Here is a 25007-nt window from a genome sequence, read left to right on the forward strand (position 1 = left end):
ATTTTCTATGTTTTTTTTTTGTGTGTCAAGTCAGTCCGTGACTTCACCCAGGGGTTCTAGTTGAAAACCAGCGCTATGGTGTGGTTTAGTACCTGCCATAGCATCAAGCTGAACTAGAACCCATTTCAGCACCGAGAAGCAACATTCTTTTAATTACTTATATTTTTATTTACTTTATAACCTTTTTCTTGTAAATGTATGTGTTGTTTCTGTGTGTGTTAGAAATAAATAAATGTTCTTTCTTTTCTTTCTTTCTAAGAAGCCATACACTCATTTATCCTCGGCATTCCTCATCCAGCCAATACCAGCTAGGTACTTGTCCACGGTAGTCGTAGGTTGGGCACATTTAAGTACTTACTAACTATTATTACAGTACTTCACTGATAACATTCCACCAACCAGGATTGCTGCGTTTAATATTAGGCCGCCAGGTGAAAATTTGTCTAGCCAGGCCTAAACTGACCTTCTCTGTAAGAAGTGTAGTGCATGAGATCATTTACTGCCACCGCATGTCCCGTAGGAGATCCCGTGGCCTCGCAGCCGCAGTGATGGGACACCGTGGGATCCTCTACGTTGGTGGATAAGAAAGTATATTACAATATGAATTCTCATCATCCTCTCCAATCTTCAGTTAAATCTTTACAGCATTTGGCCTGGAAATAATGAACGCCCCAGAATAATAACGTTCTCGCGCGCTTCGCATTGGCTTCGCATTATTGAACGCAGCACGATAAACGTCAACTAGTCACCAGCTGTCAATGTCATTCTGTTCTGTTACGAACTGTCACTTGTCATCAGTTGTCAAAGTTGTTGTGATTGTGTGATATGAATGGAAAAGATACCAAATTCCCTCATTTCTACATCTAAATCTAATAAAAATTCAAGCGGTATCCAGTAAATATTTGATCCCGATGCTATTAAAATGTTCGCCATTAGCTTGAGACGTGTTTATAAAGTATGTGATAAGGTTATAGTCCGTAGTTTGCGAGGGAGGTTAGGGCCGAGCGGCCCTCCTGTTGGCACCAACCCTGGCCTCAATAGCAGACTCAAAGCTTTCCAGAAAGAAGGAGTGAAGATTGAAGATGACGACGTCGAAGAATTCGTTGAGCAGTCCGAAAGCAACATGTTTGCTGTAAGTGGTGCATTTTCACTTTATGATACTGTCTTACAAATTTAATAGCTACCAGCTCAGAATCAGACCAATTATTGTTTGAATACCGTCGTGTAGTAATTAATAACATCTGTATATTATATTTATGACAAATCTAGAATTAACATTCATTATTCATTTCATGCTTTTCCAGTCTGGTGATGCATACAGTGAACATCTCAATGAGACTCTGATAGGAAAACACATACTCCGGCATCAAGTGGTGAAAGAGAAATACTTCAAGGAGCACATGCCCAACTTACTTACATGGAGTGAGAAGGAACAGATCCGGCTGCTGAATTCTGAGAATCCCGAGGAGTGGACTCCGGACCGCATTGCAGAGAGCTTCCCTGTCACTGCGCCTGTTGTTAAGGTAAAATCTACATACTGATAATTACTACAGAAAGATCATAAAATAACTAATTAATACTATTTTTTTAATATTGTGTATTTAATTTGTACATATTGATGTATAAATGTTTGTTGTATTTCAGAAACTACTGAAGTACCCATGGAAACCAGCTTCAGAATCTCGCATTGCCAGACATGATGCATCAGCTCTAAGAAACTGGAGGGAGTTAAAAGAGGGTACCCTTGATATTCCAGAACAAGTCCGGCAACACTTCTTGAAATTCTCAGATCGCTCCATACCTCCATTAGATAAGAAATCTTTAAAAGTTGATCTGACACCCGAACAACCAATAGGAGAGTTTCAGAAAATAGTAGACAGATGTGCAGCAAAAGATAATTCTAATGGTGATAGAAATGAACCATTTGATGAAGACTTGAAACATAGCAAGGAACAACATTCACAAAGTAAATTTATAAATAAGAAAAGAACAACTTTAGATGAACTTACAAATAAAATAAAAACTAGATTAGAGCAAGGTAAATCAGTAGATGTCCCAGATCAACTAATTGTTAATACTATGAATAGTTCAGTTTCCTCATCAAATAGTCCAGAAACAAATTATCCAATTGAACTGGAAGATGCTGAAGAGAAAGCTGTAACTAATTACAAGGAGGAAGAGAAAATAGTGGCAGTAGCCAGTTACCCTGAAAGAATTAGAATCCCAAAGAAGGCTTACAAGAAAGGGGCCACATATAAAGTGAATGATTGCTATTATGATGATGATGGGAGGTTCCTTTACAGAGTCATTGGTATGACCAGTAACAATACTAATTAATTGTAGAAAAGCCTTAATTATGAAATAAAACAAGTATTGAAGCTAATGTTGTTTTTATATAAAATTATATGCATTTAAATTTGTCTCATGTGGGACATGATAAGTGAATATCTGAATAACAAAACCTGTTACTTACATAATATATTTTGATTAGATAGATGGTTGATAGTTCACACGCAATGATATGATAACATAGATTACATCACACTATCCAACCTATCATACCATGGCATGTAATTTTTCTTCTTACAGAATGGAATTCAAAATAACATGGTGATTTCAAACCTTAACAAATTATTCTTTATAATAAGCTCATTACAAAAATACATTTCAGTGACTATCACCTTGTACACTTGGGAACATAAAATATGGCTCATTACGATGTGATCACGAGTGGCAAATAAAAATAAGCTTAAAGTTAACATCTGTAACTAAAATAAAATAAGTGTATTTCTATTTAATTGGAACAGTTACAGCAATATTTAGTTCATTGAAGCCTCTGTTCCATCGTCCAAAAAATAACAATATAACAAGATTACGACTAACTAGCAAATCCACATACTTTCAAGTTGCAAGTTAAACATTTATTCAAAATATATAAATAACTCAATTCATCATAATGATTCGTTCTATTTTATTGCATATAGTGTATAAGATATAATATGCCATAACCAAGAACATAATAGTACTTCTTTCCTTTCTTAAAACCCAACCGGATTACAGAATAATGAAAAGTATATGATTTCATCATAATATAATACAGTACAACTATGAATACTTAGAAATTTTGGCAGTCACATTACTTACTTCTTGTCTTATAACCTTATATTCTTTGAATAAATTATTTCTAATTGCTTTCCTATGGAAATCACTATATGTCCAATGTATGGTTATGTTTATATGATATAATTTACATGTAATAGTTCAAATAAATTGAAATCGGTTTCTGCTTGCTCAGCTTTAAAAGTTGTATAACTATTACACAGTGACCGAATTATTGGTCATAAATGTTCTAAGCTGTATGAGTAGTGTAAGTAGTAACATATAAAACAGTGTTGTTTAGATATGACTTGATTCTGAAGACATGCAAATAATGTGACTCTGAACACACGGAATATTACACAATACCTATATACTTACAAACTTACGGCTGGTTATACATTCGTTTACGAATTAAAACCATAATAATATAATTATACTATGTATCGCATCACACAACAATCTAAAACACTGTGTTTATCCGCCATTACACAGCCTTACTTACTAATATAAGTTTAATATACAACAATATTGAATGTACAGTTGTTTTAACTATCTGCTTTAGTTCTGCCAAGAATAATTTTATTTTCGTTTTGATCACCGACTCTCATAAACATATAACTACAGTCCTACATCGTACAATTTGGGGACAATCCATAGCTCTTAGCACCCGCTCTTAAATTAATAGATATGCCGAAATGTATTTATTACTTACAAACTTAAATACAATTTTAGTAAGGGTTTTTATGTAGGCCTTGCTTTTATGAGTAGTTCAAGCTCTTATCAATGTTCACAGTGAATAAATAATTTATGAAAAAGTGAATGTATGCAACGGCGTTGCTTTTGTACAAAGTTCTAAACTTGTAACTTTCAGATGAATTAGTTTCCATATATTGCATATTTTTTTGCATTTTTGATCCCAATTAATATTGGACGGGGGCACATTTCTAATCTGGAAATGTGTTAAATATCTCAATCCGAAATTCTAATTCAGAGGGTTCAGAGTTCAGATTATGGATTGGAATCGCTTATGAATATCAAGCGTAAATGGACAGTTTTATAAATATTTTTGTTAAAAATCACTGACCTGTATGTTGGGACGTTCATTGCTGGTAAATGGTCGCCTATATCAACTTACAATTCGATTTTTGTTAGATATACAGTGTATGTATAGGTTTTTACTTGAATTTAATAGATACATTTTTAAAAATACACTGAAACTCTAATGTACTATTACTTAGGTCAATTTAAGTAATATATATTTAACAACAATAAACAACCAATATTTTCAACCAATTGGCATCGTCAACATAACTCATAACACAACTGATCTAGAAAATTCACAACAACCAAAAATAACCTACCTACCTCGCTTTTTAAATTTCGAGTCCTATAAATCGATTGTGACAAAAGACGGAACGAAAACGTGTAACACCAATATTGCTTTGACGGGCAGTGCATCTAACAAGCCTTATTGCGATTTGGACCTTAGTCTTACGTCATAAGTGGGTTGCTGCATCAGTCGTCGACAATGAGTCTGAGTCGCTTGAAGTAATGTCGGCAACAGACGGCGGCGGCGGAGGGCGGGCGGTCCTGCGGTCGGATCTCGCCGCCAAACTGTTCTAGCGCTCGAGTGTACTCTCTTTGAAGGTTCATAAGGTCTATGTTTGCTTCACCGAGGGCTGCTAATGCCAGGAATAGTATGTCCCTGTGAAGAAATGGTTTGTTTGCATTAGTATCACATTGCAGATATATTACGTTACGTTAGGGTAGGTAGGCAGTGAAGGAATGAAGCATAGCCGATTTGTATTTACGTCGAAGAACCGAAAGCCGATGGGGTAAATGTGTTATGGAGATTCCACTCTCCACTCCAGAACACGGTGGTAGGCAAACGTAGTGTAGGACGCCGTTCGGCTATGGCTAGGTGGAGTGACGACTTAGGTGACTGGTCATGATTTAATGCGAAATGCTACAGATTGCGATCTGTATCCAATGGCGCGCTTTAGTAGAGACCTAAGTCCAGCAGTGAACTGCTATAGGGCCCGTACTGTGTAAAACTGCGAATTGGCGCGATGCGATCTCGCAACACGCGCGACGTCACGCTTTCTCTTATGGAACGCCTGCAAGTTGGAGGGAGACGTTTTTGCGATGCGATACCAATATCCCATTCCACGTGGAATGACATCTGATACAAACAAAAACTACCCTTATTCGAATGTAATAAGGGTTCTGTCAGATGACTTTCCCGTGGAATGGGATATATTAGGCTGGTGATGATGTAGGTAGTAATACCTGTAGTAGGAGTGGTAGCGCATGTTGTCGGACGTGGTCTCGCGCCACGCGGCCAGCTTGCGCAGCGCCTCCGCCAGGTTGTTGCCGCGGAGCCCGTCCAGTACTGCTTGCACCACGCTGGAGGGAAATGAGAGGGTTTGGTTAGTTCTATTTACTTTGGTTTCACGCTTGAATCAGTGGGATATAGTTCATAATAGCTATTCCTGCGAGCTTCGCTTCACCTTAAAAAAAAATCCTGTGGGAATACCGTGATAAAAAAAGTAGCCTAGTAGGGGGTCAGGTATTTAAGATAGCCTATCTCCATACCAAATTTCGCTAAAATATGTTCAGCCGTTGTGACGTGAAGAACAAACAAACATACTCACAAACATTCGCATTTATAATATTAGTAGAAGGGATACAGGTGTAGTGTGTGCTATATACAATATACATACGAGTGCGAGGCGCGAGCGCCCTGCTCGGTGAGCAGCAGTGCGCGCAGTGCTCGCGAGCGCGTGTGGTCGCGCCTCCACTCGCGCCAGACGGTGTAGAGCGCCGGCCCGGCCTCCGCGTGCAGCCGGCTCCAGTCCCACGAGCACACCACCTGGCAGTCTGCAATCAAAAACATACAGATAAGTATTAAATACTTAAAAAAAAAAGAAATAGGCCCAACAGATTGAGAGTTACGGTACCATAGACGCGTCCACGACGCCAGCGGGCGGTAAGCGCGGTTATCGTACAAAAACTCCGCCGCCCGCGCCACTGGCGTCGTGAACAGCTTGATACCAATCTTTGAGTTTGATCAAGACGCGCCCGCACCTCCCGCTGGTTATGTGGACACGGCCTGAAACCTATATGACATCCCTTTATGGCATGAAGCATTCCAGCGATGCCGAGCAGCGGCATCGTCTTGTCAAATGCTACCTATAGAGGCGATCTTCACTTCTAAACAGTTTTTACTAGTGTTGCCACGAATAGTGAATTGGCCGAATACCGAATATTCGGCGACGCTGCCGGCCGAAGCGCCGAATATTCGGCCGCCGAATATTCGGCGCTACAACTTTTTTTTTGTTCCTGGAACTGCTTTGAAGAAGTCGCTACAGATTATATGAGAAATGCTAATTATTTGGAGGCAGAATACTGTGGCAAACGAGTTGAATTTTTATTTAATAATAGTTCGCCTAGATCGGATGGCCGATCCTTACAAGTGGTGGTCAGCAAACAAAAAACAATACCCGAACCTTTTGAAATTTGCAAAAACTTATCTTTCTTCACCTGGAAGTAGCGTTTATAGTGAGAGTTATTTTCTGAGGATGGTTACAATGAAAAGCGCAATCGTGGGCTACCAAAAAATGCTGAAATGCTCGTTTTGATCCAGCACAACTTACTACTGATTAATTTTAAGTACTAAAATGTTGTAATTTGGAAATAAATACACAATTTTGATTAAAATAACAAGTCATTTACTATTCGGTATTCGGCCCGAATAGTACGCACTATTCGGCCGAATACCGAATACTGAAAAAACTGGCCGAATAGGCCGAATACCGAATAGTTGCCGAATATTCGTGGCATCTCTAGTTTTTACCTTGTTTCTCTTGATCGGGTTTGAACTCCTCACACAGCAGTCCCGGCAGGTGGCTGCCGATGTTGCCTCGCTCCAGGAACCACACCAGGTGCCAGTACACTATCGGATGCTAAAGACCACTACAGCTAGCTATATGTAGACGGGTTTCTAGCACCATGAGGGACAGCCGCATTTATGAAGTTCAAATGTAAAATGGCGGTCGGTCTCTGCCAGTTATATCTGTCTGGCATATTTGTAGTTGTCAAAACTTTTTTTATATTATAATTTTGATGAATTTGAGTAGTTTTTACCTTGTTTCTCTTGATCGGGTCTGAACTCCTCACACAGCAGTCCCGGCAGGTGGCTGCCGATGTTGCCCCGCTCCAGGAACCACACCAGGTTCCAGTACACGATGGGGTGAGACTCCAAGAGGCCGCGCTCTACGCTACACTATCGTGTGAGACCACTACGGCCGGATATAGACGTGCAAATGTAAAATGGTGGTTTGTTTTTATGCTTATGTATGATCGTTCAGACCGTCAGCAGCATATAAGCCGCGCTCATAACAAAAATTCTCGCTTCCGAGTTTGTACCGCCATTTTAGATTCGTTTCTTTATCAGGCAGTGCTTCAAAGCGGAGCGACGCCATCCCTCTATTCCGGCATTAATGTACTCTGACCATTCCTCCTTATAAAAGCAGTTGCAGCGCTATTTACGTACCTTGTTTCTCTTGATCAGGTTTGAACTCCTCACAGAGCAGTCCCGGCAGGTGGCTGCCGATGTTGCCTCGCTCCAGGAACCACACCAGGTTCCAGTACACGATGGGGTGCGACTCCACGAGGCCGCGCTCTACGCTACACTATCGGATCGCTAAGGGCAGCTATAGAAGTGGAAATTTAAAATGGCGGTTTGTACGCTATGTATGATAGTTCAGACTGTCAGTAGCATAAAGCCGCGCTCATAACAAAAGGATTGCCAGATAAGCGAAGCGTTCGCGCGTAAAAGCGAATGAATTTGTACCGCCATTTTAAATTCGTTTCTTTATCAGGTAGCGCTTCAAAATCGGAGTGACGCCATTCGTCTATTTCTTCTTATAAGAGCAGTTGCAGCACAAAAACAGCCGCTATTTCGGTCAACTCTAGTGAACCGTACCTTGTTTCTCTTGATCGGGTTTGAACTCGTCACACAGCAGTCCCGGCAGGTGGCTGCCGATGTTGCCCCGCTCCAGGAACCACACCAGGTTCCAGTACACGATGGGGTGCGACTCCACGAAGCCGCGCTCGCACAGGCACGAGTCGCCTTCTCTACCTGCGAGGGGATATATAATTTGATATCATAGCATTATGCTGAGTTAGAACCCTTTTGCTGATTTTATGATAAATTTACATGTTCCTTATCTTAACGCCTTTATGTCTGTCTGCTATAATTAATATAATGTCGTGTGTTTACGATTACATAATGAATTCTTTTCACGTAAATTGTGTATGTATTGTAATAGATATAAAAAAAAATATACCAATATTTATATTTTTCTCTTTTGAATTCATGATTTTTATATGGTGTGTTATATTGATACAAGTGCTTACCTAATATAGATTCAAACTCTTTTCTAAGCACCAATGGGTTTAAATAAGGCACAGTCAAAGTCTCTGCTTGGGGCTTTCCCCTTCTCCGTATCTGGAACAAAATACAATAATTAAAATCAGATTATACAATACATACGACTTCAATCCATAGTCAGTCACCAGTATCATTAAGTTGATTTCGTGCTCTACACCTACATTATATTTTACAATCACTCAATGTTTCCACCTCCAGCACCTAGATGGCGCCACTCATAACCTACCAACTCAAAACCCACCATATCTCAACATCACTAGGGCTCACCTGCACACTCAACGCAGGCACAGTCCGCTGTCCGCAAGCCGTACACCGAGTATTGAGGTTGGAATCGTCGGCCGCCCAGCCCGCCATGATGTCTTCGTCGTATAGTAACGCGAAACCTAGATGGCGCCACTATAGTTATACCAAAGCAAAATACACCATATGCCTATATAATTAAAGCTCACCTGCACACTCAACGCAGGCACAGTCAGCTGTCCACACGCCGTACATCTAGTATTCAGATTGGAGTCGTCGGCCGCCCAGCCCGCCATTATGTCTTCGTCGTATAGTAGAGCCAGGCACTGGTGGCATTGCGAGCAGGAGGATATGTAGACTAGGACTTCTACGTCTTTGTCGATGGTTTCCTGCGGGGGGAAAGGTTGTTTAGTGAAAGTAAGGAGGTGATATGATGTTATCCGTGCGAATAAAGAAGTAATTTGCAAATGGCGGACAGGCTCATCATGATGTCTGTCATGTGTATACTCTTGCGTACTCCCAGTGATTTAGCAGTGGCCATTATCATATTAGGGGCATTCCATAGTGACTGGTGGGACTGTTTACTCCAGAATTGCTATTGTTTAGACCTGTAACTTTTTATTTTAATCAAATAATATGATTAAATATATACTGTATAGTAGATAATGAACCAAGTAATGTAATGATTACCAAATTAATAACCCATGTACATTTATTGGTGATATATTAACGGTTTAAGGAGTGTGACTGGTGGGACAGCCAAAAATACCTCAGCCCCGACCTCTGCTCCGTCAAACGAGATTTTAGTCCAAATACTTAACATAGCAAAATGTATTTGAATGTGCTATTAAATGATTAAATATATTAAGACGTGAACTATAAACTATGAGCAAGCTTTGTTTCTGCAAGAAATATAGACCAAATAAATTGTGACTGGTGGGACATGAACATGACCCAAAAAATCGTACCACATGTTCAGAACAAAAAAACAACGTATGAAACGTATGTAAAAAAACACTTTCCTGCTTTTTCAGAAAAAAAAATAACAGAACATGTAAATATGTATATCTAATATTGAATTAACAATAAAATAATCTTGATTAGATTAATAAAAAAATATCTCATTTTCCCACTACCCGTGGAATGCCCCATTATTTATATACACGGGTTATAAATTTCTCACGAGCTATTACGAGTAAAACCTCGTTTTATTTTTCTAAATTAAACCATTAAAATTAATGCATGGCCAAATGGCAATAATACATGGCCACATAACTTTACCATAAACTGAGTGGCAAAATGAAATTATTTCTGTTTCCATACTAACCTGCTAGGCTGTAAACTATGCTTACATAAATAACAAGTATCTCACCGTCTGCAGCGGGTACAAGTTGTCCGGTAGATGAGACAGCAGTGTGGACAGCGAGCCTCGTTCAACTGTCGTCACTAGCTCCGCCTCGCTCGACGCGCGCCGCCCGCCCATACCGGGCGCCCACACTGAAGGGCTAGTACAGGTCGCATTTAAGACGTGGCAAGAGTTTTGCATCGCACTCACTCACATCGCGCAGCCTCAAGAGCGAGCGCGATGGACAACTTTTGTCAAGTCTTAATAGCGCCCTGTGCTACATGGCCTGGAAGTAACAACTTTCTCACCGGCAGTATGTACATTCCCGCGTTCGCCGTAATAAAATTTACATGACATTTCAAACACCCATACCGTCTGCAGCGGGTACAAGTTGTCTGGTAGATGAGACAGCAGCGTGGACAGCGAGCCTCGCTCCACGGTGGTCACTAGCTCCGCCTCGCTCGATGCGCGCCGCCCGCCCATGCCTGGCGCCCACTCCTAGGGCTAGTATATATGAAGGGCTAGTACAGGTCGCATTTAAAACGTGGCAAGAGTTTTGCATCGCGCTCACTCACATCGCGCAGCCTCAAGAGCGAGCGCGATGGAGAACTCTTGTCACGTCTTAAAGGCGCCTCGTGCCACTATATCTGGAAGTAACAAACACCCATACCGTCTGCAGCGGGTACAAGTTGTCTGGTAGATGAGACAGTAGCGTGGACAGCGAGCCTCGTTCAACTGTCGTCACTAGCTCAGCTTCGCTCGACGCGCGCCGCCCGCCCATGCCCGGCGCCCATTCTGGAAAATAATGAAGCGAGAATTTTATTTTTTTGTGAAGTTTTTGTGATACGATGAATTGGCTGTGACTTTGACGATTAGAATTAACGATAGACGTTAAATTCTGTACGTTCGCCATGCTATGCAGATGCCAATAAATACGTAAGGGACCGGGTAGGTATCGCAGCGGCGTTAGATCGCGAAGAAACATATGACCAATCATAAGGCACTCTTCTACTGAATTCTGTTCCACTATGATGGTTAAGGGTTTTGTGCTTCTTATGGACCTTGGAGCTATGACAGGAAAACCTTTTCTCTAGAGCTCGCTTCCTTTCAGCGCTTACATACTAATAAGCTACTAACAATAACTATAATCTCACCGTCAGGAACATCAGACGAAGCGTCAGTAGAATCGTCTTCCGTCATGAAACTGCTTATAGCGCTAGTGGCGTTGCCTATCGCCCCCTTAACCGGCGTGGAGTTGGCAGATATAACCTCTTTGATGTCGTCAAACTTCTTGGCCATAGTGTTGGCGGCTGATTTGAGACTCGATAGACCGCTTTGGAAGAGCTCGTTGGATTTCTTGCCTGCTATACTTGTTGGGCTGGAAAGGGTTTTGGAGATTATTGTTAAAGTTCGGCTTAGTTCAGTATAAATTAATTAATATCAACAAAATTAATGACTGAAATATTTTGAGACTAGTTATGTTAGATTATATTTATGACGGAGGCAATACAATAAATGTATGCATATTTCTTCACCTACGTTTTGGGCAATGGTCTTCCCATGTTTGGCTATGGGGAGGCCATTGCCTAGCAGTAAGACACTAATACGGATACTTAAAGAAACAGACGTTTTGGACTTTTAGTAGGTAGGTACTCTAGTCTAATGATATGCTATGAAATTATAAGTCTAACAAAATTATTAGAAAGACTGCAGTATCTACTCAATGAAATGATACATGTTTGATACTGCACAATAGGCTTGCAAACATGAATAAAACCCGAAATAGTCATGCACAGGTCTTACCTGAAATAGGTCTCGATCATTTGTTTGCCGAGTTTCATGTTTTCCTTGCGCAAGGACAGCCGTGCGGGCGAGTAGCGTCTACAAAACAAACAGGCATAGCAAACACAGGCGTCAAACTAAAAGTGCGGTTAACAAAAAAGTAAAGTAAAAAAATGTGATTACATTCTAAGTTATAAACGTGCAATGATTTTCTGACGATGATGATGATGATGATCATGAACGGTTCCATATGTGTCATTCCAATGGCGAATATCCTCAAAATTGTTTGTAAATTGCTTTGTCGATTATAGTAAGTATGGCCCATATAATGTTTGATTCACCCATGAAATGATTGACCAAATTTTAGCTTACAAAAATCTCTCAATGATCTGATATTTTGATAGTATTTTTGGTAGTAAATAATAAAAAAGTGTTAAAAACTACTACAGCAACAAAAATATATTCACAAACTACTCACTAACATCAATATATATTATTCGAAGCTTATGGCATTGCATCGATATTGGGTGCTGATACAATAAATTCTAAACTAAGGTCTGTTTTTTAATCTCAGATACTAAATGGACAGATTCTGGACATATCGAGTAGTATCTGAGATTAAAAAACAGATCTTAATCGCTATCCACTCACCCAAAGCTCAAACTCTTGAAGGTGCTTCCCCACCCAGCCAGACTGGAGCCCACAGTCCCTGCCGGCACCGTCTCGCTTCTGCGGAGTTTCCTGCAACGAGGAAACCATCGAGCTCATCGTATTCTAGAGAGGGATGGACGGCTAGCGATACTGGGGGTGGGAGCGGGAGAAGAGGCGTGGTTGGTAGTGATTGGCTCGAGAGTTAGTGGGCGGTACCAATGTTTAAGGGTTGGTATATAATGAAAGTTTGTTTCGTTTTGAAAGGCTTCTTTGTTGTAGTCAAGAATCTGAAAAATGCAGCCGTTCACGTTGACGCGCTATCTACTCTGTCGATAATGAATGCTGTCATATCACTCGTTCATGGATGCTAAAGACGGTGGCCATTTTATAAAGGTCTTTTTCTAAATTGATATACATTTCGTTCGTGCGAATGGTCTCTATAAATGTCTACCTAACTAAACCATCGAACAAAGCTGTAGTAAAGGAAGCTAAATACCCTTCGGTCTCGGCCGGCCCATCATCGAAGCTCGACCTTCGATGGAACAGCTTCGGGCTGACACTATAGGTGTCTCTTGGGCGAGGGCGGGGCGGGCGCGGGGGCGGCGGCCGCGGGGGGACAATGTATCACAACGGAGCGATGTCATTGGTCCACTAAATCACATAGTCGCTATTCATATAGGTCTACCTAAGTAAGAAATACAACAAGCTCTATAAAAGGAAGCTAAATACCCTTCCGTCTCGGCCGGCCCATCATCGAAACTCGATCTCCGATGGAACAACTTGGGGCTCACACTATAGGTGTGTTTCTTGGGCGAGGGCGGGGCGGGCGCGGGGGCGGCGGCGGCGGGGGGCGAGGCGGAGCGCAGCGCGCCCAGCGGGTCGTCGGAGAGGACTGGCGTGCGCGGGGAGATTCTGTTTGGGGGGGGAAATTTAAAATTTATGTTATTTATTGGTAGGTATTAAAGTTTAACATGGCGAACTGGACTTTTAATAACAGTACCGAAAAAAGGTGACCTAAGCAAGTGCTGCAATTGGAGAGGAATAACACTTTTACCAATCCCCTCAAAAGTCCTCAGTAAAATTATCTTGGACCGCCTTTCAAAAGCGGTGGAGCCACTCATCCGTAACGAACAAGCAGGATTCAGACCAGGAAGATCATGTACGGACCAAATCAATACGCTGCGTATTATCCTCGAACAAGCCTCGGAATTCCAAAATGAAATCCACGCGCTGTTCGTCGATTTTGAAAAAGCGTTTGACACATTGCATTGGTCCGCCATCTGGAGCCGCCTGGAAGAAGTTGGTGTCCCCACCAAAATAATTAATCTGGTGAAGGCCATGTACCATAACTACTCGTGTAGAGTCTGTCACGATGGCCTCATATCAGATCCAATAGAGGTTTCTGCGGGAGTGCGACAAGGTTGTCTTCTGTCACCTTTGCTTTTCCTCGTTGTCCTTGATGGGATAATGCTGCGCGTCAATGAACAAGTCCACCAAGGCATAGAATGGGAACCAGTTGGTAATCTGCAAGACCTGGATTATGCGGATGATCTATGTCTCTTGAGCAACCATCAATCTGACATTCAGAACAGGCTAGACGTGCTTAAATCGGAGTCTGCCAAAGCTGGCCTAAAAATTAATGTCGGAAAGACCAAATACCTAAGAACCGGCGACCACGTAGATAACGCGATTCTCGTAGGAACCGAAGAAGTGGAGATGGTATCACGGTTCACTTACCTAGGTAGCGTTGTGGCAGGCGATGGTGGCACTGATTTAGATGTCAGCTCCCGTATCGACAAGGCTAAAGGCGCATTTGCGTGTCTACGCTCCGTATGGCAGTCAAAACACCTCTCTCGTAGAGTGAAACTCAAAATATTCAACACCAACGTGAAATCTGTACTGCTATACGGATGCGAAACCTGGAAGACTACGAAGACCCTAACACAGAAGCTTCAAGTATTCATCAACCGCTGCCTCCGACAGATCCTGAAGATCTTCTGGCCCAACACGATATCGAATGTAGACCTCTGGAAGAGATGCCACGAAGATCCTGTTGGTTTGCAAATAAAACGGCGCAAATGGAGTTGGATCGGCCATACCCTGCGTAGAGACCAAAATCACATTCCAAGACAGGCTCTTGACTGGAATCCGCAGGGCAAGCGTAAGCGAGGCCGCCCTAAACAAACATGGCGCCGTTCAATCGATGCGGAGATGCAGGATGCGGAGATGACGTGGTCCGAGGTGAAGCTCGCTGCCGTCGACAGACAGAGATGGAGAACCGTTGTGTCTGCCCTTTGCCCCACGGGGGGGTCATAGGACGCCAAGAAGATTAAAGTTTAACAAAAAAGCAGGAAAAGAGGTATAAAAAAATAGTCTACTGGGAGTTGTGAGTACTGCAAACATTATTAACAAAAAAAATTGTAGGCTGATGATATTTAAAACTTACTTCAGAGGAGATCCTTTAGCTTCGTCATCTTGGTCTGCAGCTGAAAGTTCAACTTCTTTCTCCTGATCTTCAGGGAAACTCAATGTCCTTGAACATCGGGATTTTGTCGTACCTATGATATACAGAAAATGTTTAGAATATGGTAGGTATATAGAATCGCAAAAAACCTATACTTTCGTTTAGAAAGTCTGTCCAAAAGGCAGTACCTATTAAATTTAGGATATGTACTAAATACGAATTCTGTGTATGTATCTCCCAACTACACCGAAGCAGTTAAAAGGTATATTACAAATACTTACTTCCAAAAGAAAGCCTCTGTAAGTTTTGTACAATTTGCGCGTCGCCGGCAAAACTCTCCGACCGCGTCAGTATTCTGAGATCCGACGGACTGTCCGGGCTGACGTGGATTGTCTGTGGAACGGTTAAAAAAAATCCATAACTACTAAACGGTTGAAAATATTTATTTTTCATTCAATCAATAAAACAGGCTCGAATTAATTTCTACGTATCGGCGGCGTAAGGTACCAGAGGTAAGTATTATATCAAATCATATAAGAAGGATGGTTGTCTAACCATGTATAGAAAACATAGAGGTAAATACGTACTTGTCTCTTTTCTACGATGGGTGCTAAGGTGGAGACAGACTCTTCTGTGACTATAGAATCACTTCTACTTCTCGTCGCTTCACATAAGTCGGGATTTGAAGGTAAACCTGAAACAAGTGAATCTCGGTTACTTTCTGCCCAATAATCCTTTCGTTTATATTTATTTAAGTTGCTGTTAGGCGGTTTTTCAGTAGATCTCAGAGCGGTGTTGAGCACTCATTCGAGATAAAAAATTAGAATCTACAAGCTCAAGTAGCAGTAAGAAAAACCGATTGGATAGACGACTTCTCTATATAGTACAGACCACGTACCGGCAAACAGGGACGCCCACCATTATTGTGAAAGATTTTCGGCGGATGCTGCCTGTAGGTGATGGGGCTATATCATCACATAACGAACTATCACGCCCTTACTGCTGGGGCACGGGTCTCCTTCCAATGAAGGAAGGGTTTTAGGCCTAGCCCTAGTATAGTATATGGGGCTATACAAGGGTGTTCAAAAAGTGTAGTTACCGACAGAGATAAAGGCGACAGAACACTGCTGATGATGATGATGATGACGCTATAGTTACCGGATATGAGTATCCCGGCGGCGGTGGCGAGGCGCGGCGCGCTGGGCCGTGCGTCCGTGCGCCGCACGATGTTGCCGTCGCGGCGACAGAACACGTCGAAAGCGTTGGAGTTGGCCTCGTGCTCTGCCCAGTTGCCTGTACAACAGAATTCATCATCATTATGAAGTATGTTTTCTTGAGAGAGCTTCCTTTTACTTTACGTTTTGAACACACAATTTGGCTTGCAAAAACCTTCGCACGCATGTGTTCTATATGAGTAACGTGTACTCGCTGCTATTTACAGGCCCTAAAAGCCATAGCTTTCCCATAGGAAAGGAAGACATTAAAAAATTACGGTATCCACATGGATTTTCCCACTAAAAACCAAAATGCTAATGCACGATGACTCCATTTTTTTACGCACTAGTCTGTAAGGTGTAAGGAGTTCATATAAATAAGTCGGAAAGGCCAAAAGGGGCCGTAACTAGAAAGATTTCGTCAAGTTATATACAAAACTCACCAGAGTCCAGGCTAGTGCGACTGGCCGCCGGCTCAGACGCGGCCAGGCCGGCGAGACTGGCCAAGTCTGAGCCATCACCCACCGCCGCCGCCGACCGCACGCGCGGTAATGTACCTGTGTGGACAAATATTTCTGTATTTAATATATTTATATGTAGAAAGAGAGTGTTGGAATTATAGCATTTCAAGCAAAAAGGGGTTGTGACACTGGAGGCCCTTCTAAAGAATTTTTGACCAGCTAGTCTTTGAAACTAACGAATATTTGTTAAATTATAATATGTAGACGTTTTGAAATGGAAATTTGTTCGTTCTTTCTATGTTCAAATTTCGTGGCGTGCTTTGGGAGAGGCCTACGTCCAGCAGAGACTGCTATAGGCTGATGATGTTTTTTTTTATTATTATTATTTGAGGACTACAAAACAGACAAGTACAATTTAACTTATAAATTACGTGGTATATGTACCTACTAACAATTGTAGCCACAACACGTAAGAATTACATTATTTATACATTACCTAAATAATTATTAAAGAAAATTTTTGATGTGATCTCGTGAACAGAAGAAAATTGAGATACAGTAGACAAATAAATCAATAGAAGTATAAACACCCTATTAACAAAACATATACAATTACTTATAAGTGAGTACAAAATTTTTAGGTCATATTAAGCTTCACAGATTTTAGTTGGTTAACAGATGTGTGATAAATATCGATATCCTCTCTAAAAGTGTTATACAACTTCATCAAACGGTGCATGGGGGCATGATCACCAAGGTTAGTTTTAGTAGTTGGTATTGAAAAGGGTTCTGGTTTAATGACTCTCGCAGACACTTTAGGTACGTTTAATGAAATTGAGTGTAAAATATCAGGACAATCAATGAAGCCATGTAATACCTTATAAAGAAATATAATATCGGCTCGATCTCGTCTCACTTTCAAGAATTCCATGTCATATTTTATAAGCCGGGATAAGTACGATCTAAGTGAGCGGCAAAGATTGTCATTAAAGGCAAGATGGTACAGGAATCGTTTCTGAACTTTTTCCCGTCGTTCACAATGGACTGCATAAACTAGGTTCCAGGCGGGACTACAATACTCGAGAATTGATCTTACATAGCTTGATATGGCATAGCTTGATATGATGATGATGATGATGATGATGATGATGAATATTGCTTACCTCCAGCGGAAGCGACGGTCAAGCTGTTACCCTCCCGCCTTGCTCTCTGAGCGCCAGCTTTTCTGAACAGAGCGGCGCCCATCACGGCGATGCGGAGCTTGTTCCACAGCAGACGGGAACCACTGGCGAAACAGAAAGAAATATAGGTGATAGAGTGATAGAAGAGAATTACAAACAATATAAAAAACATTAGTGATCAATGTTTTTTATATAATTTGTAATTGACAACATTTCAAATAAAATGCTCACCGATTTTATTTTATTTTCGACGAGATATCACAAATTTAGATGACCCGTATTTTTTTATTTCTTAATATTTCTATGTTTTAATATATATTTTTAATTTCAAAGTTCAAAATATTTATAATATGAGTGACGTCACGTCGAGGCTTGGGATAAAAATATTTTCGTTGCCTGCCTAACCTAAAAAAAAAAAGTTGGATGACATTAACTTGACATGAACAAGGACCAATCAACTTCAACTTCAACTTTATTTTGTGGCAAGAACCAATCACGAACTTTCGTCATTGACAAAGACACATAAAAGTGACAGACATTTGAGTGATGTTTGTCATTGTTAAAGTGACATAACATGTTTTTTTGTTGTTCATGTTTTAGAAGTAAAAGCGCGTTTAATTATTATGCCACATCGTGATGTCACGAATGATAATTTAGATTTTTATGTTTTTCTCTGAAATAAATCAATAGAAAAATCGGAAACATTTTTTTTGTGAATATTAGAGCCATATCTCTAAATGGTTTTCGAATTTCAACTGTATAAAATTTTGAAATGTTGTCAATTCTCTCTAAAGTTTTACGTTATGTGTAAAAGAGATTCCTAATTATTTCCACGGAATCTACTACCCTAATGCATATAAAGGTTAAATTTAATATGAGTTGTAGTGGCTAAGGACCCTTCAACGCGATTCCCATCAGAATTTTAGATTAACTGATGATGTGATATTCACAATATTTTATGACGGGAAAATATATTTTTGCACACCTTAGTAATAAATTAAATCTTCGCCACTTATAATACCTATCTGTACTGTCCATATCTGTTGCAGTGCGAATCAATTTGAATAAATAACGTAACAATTTTCTTACCTAGGCATGTCCTTAGGCCAGTGCGCCTCCAGCACGCAGCGGTTGTAGTACCCGTAAGTCAGCGCATTCGGCTGTAAGCCCCCCCGCTTCATGAGGAACAGCAGTTGGACTGCCAACACGGGGAGGGAGTGGATGCCGCAGAGCTGCATCATCACTCGGTAGCATACCTGCGGGGGTGGACCTTCGGTTAATACCTATAATTTAAGGTCGACACTAGGTTATTAACTCATAACTATAAGTCATTATTAAGTCGTTTTCCCTTTAGTTTTGTAATCCAGCTCTGCAAGACTCATTCTTATCAAAATTAATTAATTCATTTGTTTTTATAGGTAGATTGAATATATAAATGGGTTGGGGCTAAGAGAATGCTATAAGTGTGCCGTGCAATTAGCGCCGTCACAGCACATCGGAAAGCTAAACATTGCATCCTGTGGCATAATTTGGAAGAGGCCTACGTCCAGCAACGAACTGCGTACTGACTACTGCTATAGGCTGTAGTAGAAGACGAGAAGAAGGTGAGGCGCCACATGCACTACCTCAACGCCACACATATTAGTTTTTAATTTTCACTGAAAGTTTCGAATAGTGAGAAAAACTCCCACTAATCCCTCTGGCTATTGCCAGTATTATGTCACTACATTCAGGTGCCAAGTGCGTGTGCTTGGTGGCTCGCTGCAGCAGCTCGTAGGCTTGCCGCAGGGTGGTGCGCTCCTGTACTGTAGTGCAGGTGTGTAGTCACCTCGTCCAGCTGCAGGCGGTGCTTGGTGGCTCGCTGCAGCAGCTCGTAGGCTTGCCGCAGGGTGGTGCGCTCCTGTACTGTAGTGCAGGTGTGTAGTCACCTCGTCCAGCTGCAGGCGGTGCTTGGTGGCTCGCTGCAGCAGCTCGTAGGCTTGCCGCAGGGTGGTGCGCTCCTGTACTGTAGTGCAGGTGTGTAGTCACCTCGTCCAGCTGCAGGCGGTGCTTGGTGGCTCGCTGCAGCAGCTCGTAGGCTTGCCGCAGGGTGGTGCGCTCCTGTACTGTAGTGCAGGTGTGTAGTCACCTCGTCCAGCTGCAGGCGGTGCTTGGTGGCTCGCTGCAGCAGCTCGTAGGCTTGCCGCAGGGTGGTGCGCTCCTGTACTGTAGTGCAGGTGTGTAGTCACCTCGTCCAGCTGCAGGCGGTGCTTGGTGGCTCGCTGCAGCAGCTCGTAGGCTTGCCGCAGGGTGGTGCGCTCGCGGCCGGCTGCGAGGGCCACGCGGCTCGCCAGCGACAGGAAGTGGATGGAGTAGCACGCGCCGAGCAGGCAGGCGGCCCACGCTTCCGGGGAGGCTGATGCTTTGCGCGCCACTCTGTGGTAAACAGTGCACTATAGTATTTGTTAACTTTAAGGAAAGCGCGGGAGACAACTGGGGCATATACTCAATTACTCATACAATACTTTGTCAGGCAGCATGAAAAGGTAGTCCAGCGAAGTACAGGGTGGGCCAGTGAAAAGTTTAAATTTTAAAAAATCACAGAAAAAAAACTATAAGAAATATTTCAAAAAATCTTTTTTTAATATAACGTCAGAAGTGTTCATATGACCACCGTCGCGACTTCAGCATTCTTCCAAACGAGAATGGAAATTTTGTTGCATTGAGACCTCGGTATTGCCATAGGAAGTGTTACGAGTGTTTCTGTCCCCTAAGCTATAGGAATTTGAGTTTACAATTCGATAACGTGGTTCCAGCAACACGAAACCACTTGTTTCACGTCAATTGAGTCCATGCCGGTAGTTTTAGAAATTTTCCCGGAAAAGCTGATTTCACGGAGACGCAATATCCTGGCCACCCAGGAGCTCTGACCTGACCCAGTAGTTTTTTTTTTCTATGGGGATACCTGAAGCACCGTGTGTACATTCATAAACCGAGGAGGCTGCGTGAATTAAAAGCAAAGATTAGGGAAGAGATGGTGGCAATACCAACAATATGCAAAAGAGTATTGACAAATTTCCATTCTCGTTTGGAAGAATGCCGAAGTCGCAACGGTGGTCATATGAACACTATAATTATTCCAAAAAAAATTCCCGACTTCTGACGTTATATTAAAAAAAGATTTTTTGAAATATTTCTTATAGTTTTTTTTCAGTGAATTTTTTAAATTTAAACTTTTCACTGGCCCACCCTGTATTTACATAAGGTGCTTACACAATATACAGATAAGCAGAAAGAACGTGGTCAGTTCTGGAAACTTCCACGCTGATACCGTGCGTTCTCCACACTCCCTCTATACCAGTGTTTTTCAACCTGTGGGTCGCGACCCCCTGGGGGGTCGCGAAGCTTCTGTAGGGGGGTCGCCAACGGGGGAAAAAACTGGGAACTTTAGTACAAAAACAATAAAGACAATTAGTATTCATACTTTAAAAATAAAAAAAATCTTAAGTGCGAACGCTGAGTTTGTTTTTTATTAATTAAATTATCTCATGGATCTGTTTTAGTACAATAGACCACATCCACACAGTAAGGCAGATTACACAGAATACCGAAGAGTATAATCTAGCCTTTGTGGACTATGAAAACGCCTTCAACTCCATCGAGACATGGGAAATTTTGGTAGCGTTGCAGAGATTTCAAATCGAATGGCGCTATGTTGAGGAGTCTGTACGATGCCGCCGACTTGGCATATGTATAAATGGCGAGTACATAACACACCACTCTGCTTCGCGGACGACATCGTTATTATGGCAGAATCTCTGCAGGAACTCAGCTGGATGATGGAAGTGGCCTAAATGCTGCTTCCCAACGTGTAGGCTTCGGGGTATAAATTTGGACAAGACGAAAGTCATATAGGTACAATGCTCACATCGAACTGGAGCCGATGATCGTTGGTGAGGCAACAATCGAATTTGTGCAAGATATGTCTACCTCGGGGAGACAAAAGGCAAATTCGGCTAGGCAGAAGCAACTTCGACAAGGAGGCTGCAAGGCGCATCCAACTGGGATTGGGCTGTATTCGGAAAACTTCGTCAGCACATATTCTCCTTGGCCATCCCTCAGAGCCTGAAGACTAAAGATTTCAACCAGTGCGTCCTGCCAGTGATGACTTATGGTGCAGAGACGTGGGCACTGATGGTAGGACTAGTCCACCGATTTAAAGTCGCTCAGCGTGCTATGGAGAGAGCTATGCTTGGGGTTTCTCTGATAAATCGTATCGGAAATGAGGTTTTCCGTCAGTCAGAGGATTAAGATTACTGGCATAGCTGTCAAAATATGCAAGCTGAAGTGGCAGTGGGCTGGTCATATCTGCCGAAGAACCGATAACCGTTGGGGTAGACGAGTTCTCGAGTGGAGACCACGAATAGGCAAACGTAGCGTGGGTAGGCCTTCCTGTCTGGTTCAAAGACGACGACCACAATTTTTTTTGTAAAGCCAGGTACTTTGTCTTTTTACTTTCATTTCACCGTTGAAAACTTTTATTCAAGATATTGAAATGCTCAAAAAAGTCAGATAGAAAAAGCTAATTTAGAAAAAGAAATTCGTTGTACGTACCTATGTGGCCACACGTATTCTAAGTGTGTAATTCTAAAATAATGTGTTTTTAAATCCGATAAGTATGTGTAATATATATGTATAAAATAAATGAATGAATGACATGATAAAAAACCGAAAGGGTCAAGGGGGTCGCGAAATATTTTTTTATACCAGGGGGGTCGCGTCATGAAAAAGGTTGAAAAACACTGCTCTATACCATTCGTTGACCCCATTCTATCCTCTTCCTCTCTCACCTCATAGCTATATTCGCCTCATGTCTAGTCCTCTTGGCCATGGGTTCAGCATCAGCCAGGGAATCCGCCGAGGCAGCCACAGCGGTGGACATCAGCTGAGCGCCGCCACCGCCGCCGCCGCCCGTCGTCATGAGGTCAGGGTTGAGCTCGAAGCGAGTGTAGGTGTATGTTGTTCCTGGGGAATGGGGCAGGTATTAGGATTGAGTTTTAGATAGAACGAAATGTTAGCAATGCGAAGAGCTGTACGACTTGTTTGTAGCTCAGCCTGGCGCTCGGGGTCGCTTCATAAATGAGGCAATAGGGAATATGCATTTGATTCAAATAAAAATCAAATATTATTTTTAATAAACTTTGTTATTTCAAATTTAAGCCTCCATTAATATTTTTGAATATAATTAATTTTTGAGCAAGTAATTAATTGTTGAAAAAAACTGCGGTAAGTTCCAACATTAGAAACGTCACGAATTTTCTTATACCCCATCCACACGCTCGGCGAACAATGGCAAACAGCAAACAGCAAACAGCAAACACTGACGTGTGGATGGGTGTTTGTCGTTGTTTGCCTGTTTGTGTTTGTGTTCGCCAGTGTTCGGCATCGGTGTCGGTTTTTCTTGCCAGATCAAAGGATGTTCGGCAAACAGTTTTCTACGTATCCACACGTCTGGCAGCGATCAGTATGCGCGCTGAGCTTGGAGGAGGCGGACGTATCAACTTGCTACACTTTTTCGTTGACGCGCATTTTTTTTTATGTATGTTCACCGATTACTCTGCCGTTTATGAACCGATTTTGAAAATTCTTTTTTTTTTGTATTGGGTTGAGCTCCCAGGTGGTCCCATTTTTTTTTCAGAATTTTATCTCACCCCTAAGGGTGGGTAAAGGGGTAAAAACAGGGTATGAATTTCCATTTTGGAACAATTGGACACATATTAACCGATTCTAATGAAATTAAAAACATAAATATAGTTCTTGTAACAAAAAAATATGATGGTGACCTTGAGCTGATCTGATGATGGAAACGGAAGGCAGTCAAGGGAACTCCTCAACAGTATATATGTAGCAACTACCTCGTGTTTAGGCTTGAATGATTCGTATTGATTAGTAGGACTTTTTGGTATCATTTGCATCTTACTTTTGATTAAAAATTATTGCAAATAAACTAAAAACTATAAAATAAAATAATAATTAAAAAGAAGAAGTCAGTTTTTTTTTATTATTATTATTATTATCGCCACCATTATTACACCATCGTCTTTGCTTTCTTCTTATTTTCCTTTTTTCTTTCTCTTGCTTTAATTTATATAGTAAAAATATGTCAACCCGAAAGTAATAGCTCGTCGTCCGCCGTGTTTGCCGGTTCGGAATGTTATGAGCGTTCGCCGAGCATGTGGATGGCTGTTTGTGTTCGGTGATTGTGGTTGGTGTTTGTGACTTTGTTTGCTGTTTGCCGTGTTTGTGACAAACAGCAAGCGTATGGATGGGGCTTTAGGGCGGAAGTGACGTAAAACGTTAGTATTATGTCAATCTCAGAATAATCTATGCCCATAGAACTGAGCGTAGGCGCGACTGGCGGAAGTCATCATTCTAAGCCGTGAAACAAGAGCGTGACGTCACACTTAGCGCGCCATCATGACGGGTTTTTAAAGTGGTCGTGTCGGTTGCAAATTTTTTACTTTAATTAAAATACCTTAAATGACTTCTTATGGGTTTGTTTTTTTACTACAATAAAGCGATGTAAAACTATTGAATAAGAATATTTAAAAAATACAAGCATATTCCCTATTATTCGAGATGTCGAGTTGAAACCACTTCAAATTCAATGAATGTATGTAGCGTACGACAAAATAAGACCGGTTACTGGTACCTGATGAATGAAGAAGGTAACGTAATTAGGAAGGTCCAGCAGCGGACCATTTTTGGTTGTTCATAATATTCCTTCTGGAATATTGCACGTGCATAGACTGAACACGGCCCATTCGGCCGCGAGTTTCTTGCCTCCGTTCTTCTGCTAAGAAAGAAAGAGCCCCTTATCCGAACGGATAGTAGTTTGAAAAAATTGACGTTCATCAGAAAATTTTATATTTATACGATTAATAAAAACATTTGACTTTGACTTTGACTTTAGACCTGGGTGCGGCGGGTCCGGGGGCAGCACGAACACGGTCCGCTCGGCGGCCGCGCCCGGCTCCGTGCCCAGTAGAGCCTCCTCGCCCGCCAGCACCTTCTCCGTGCACTCGCCTTCAATATTGTATAGACCTACTATGACCGACACATAGTTACTTGTGCAA

At 41.8% G+C, this 25007-nt stretch overlaps 2 protein-coding genes across 2 annotated transcripts in view; one reads left to right on the forward strand and one right to left on the reverse strand.

Annotated features, from left to right (window-relative positions):
* Positions 1-816: 816 nt before the first annotated feature.
* On the forward strand, positions 817-2383 carry LOC105390941. Its single transcript, XM_011562319.3, has 3 exons — positions 817-1132; positions 1305-1523; positions 1645-2383. The coding sequence occupies exons 1-3, from the start codon at positions 923-925 to the stop codon at positions 2335-2337; spliced, it is 1122 nt and encodes a 373-aa protein (XP_011560621.3). The 5' UTR covers positions 817-922; the 3' UTR covers positions 2338-2383.
* Positions 2384-2912: 529 nt separating this feature from the next.
* LOC105390957 (DENN domain-containing protein Crag) overlaps positions 2913-25007 on the reverse strand; it is a 37689-nt gene continuing 15594 nt past the window's right edge. Inside the window, exons 17-39 of the mRNA XM_048628660.1 lie at positions 24847-24975; positions 22722-22896; positions 20121-20307; positions 18982-19148; positions 17875-17996; positions 16694-16807; positions 16195-16329; positions 15624-15730; positions 15318-15429; positions 15019-15130; positions 13302-13484; positions 12573-12650; positions 11943-12020; positions 11294-11517; positions 10810-10934; positions 9004-9183; positions 8521-8611; positions 8087-8242; positions 7655-7783; positions 7246-7374; positions 5823-5979; positions 5389-5505; positions 2913-4804 (exon numbers count right to left, since the gene is read on the reverse strand). Coding sequence (XP_048484617.1) covers positions 4615-4804; positions 5389-5505; positions 5823-5979; positions 7246-7374; positions 7655-7783; positions 8087-8242; positions 8521-8611; positions 9004-9183; positions 10810-10934; positions 11294-11517; positions 11943-12020; positions 12573-12650; positions 13302-13484; positions 15019-15130; positions 15318-15429; positions 15624-15730; positions 16195-16329; positions 16694-16807; positions 17875-17996; positions 18982-19148; positions 20121-20307; positions 22722-22896; positions 24847-24975 — 3197 coding nt within the window. The 3' untranslated portion in view covers positions 2913-4614. The remainder of the gene's footprint in view (positions 4805-5388; positions 5506-5822; positions 5980-7245; positions 7375-7654; positions 7784-8086; positions 8243-8520; positions 8612-9003; positions 9184-10809; positions 10935-11293; positions 11518-11942; positions 12021-12572; positions 12651-13301; positions 13485-15018; positions 15131-15317; positions 15430-15623; positions 15731-16194; positions 16330-16693; positions 16808-17874; positions 17997-18981; positions 19149-20120; positions 20308-22721; positions 22897-24846; positions 24976-25007) is intronic.

Source organism: Plutella xylostella, chromosome 21 (genome assembly GCF_932276165.1).
Source record: "Plutella xylostella chromosome 21, ilPluXylo3.1, whole genome shotgun sequence".
NCBI classification, from domain to species: domain Eukaryota; kingdom Metazoa; phylum Arthropoda; class Insecta; order Lepidoptera; family Plutellidae; genus Plutella; species Plutella xylostella.

What these genes read in the sequence shown, in the direction of transcription:
- LOC105390941 (XM_011562319.3), top strand. Translation starts at nt 923, where the DNA reads ATGTTCGCCATTAGCTTGAGACGTGTTTATAAAGTATGTGATAAGGTT. An exon ending in CCGAAAGCAACATGTTTGCT is followed by an intron (nt 1,133 to 1,304) that starts GTAAGTGGTGCA and finishes ATGCTTTTCCAG; the next exon opens with TCTGGTGATGCATACAGTGA. An exon ending in TCACTGCGCCTGTTGTTAAG is followed by an intron (nt 1,524 to 1,644) that starts GTAAAATCTACA and finishes GTTGTATTTCAG; the next exon opens with AAACTACTGAAGTACCCATG.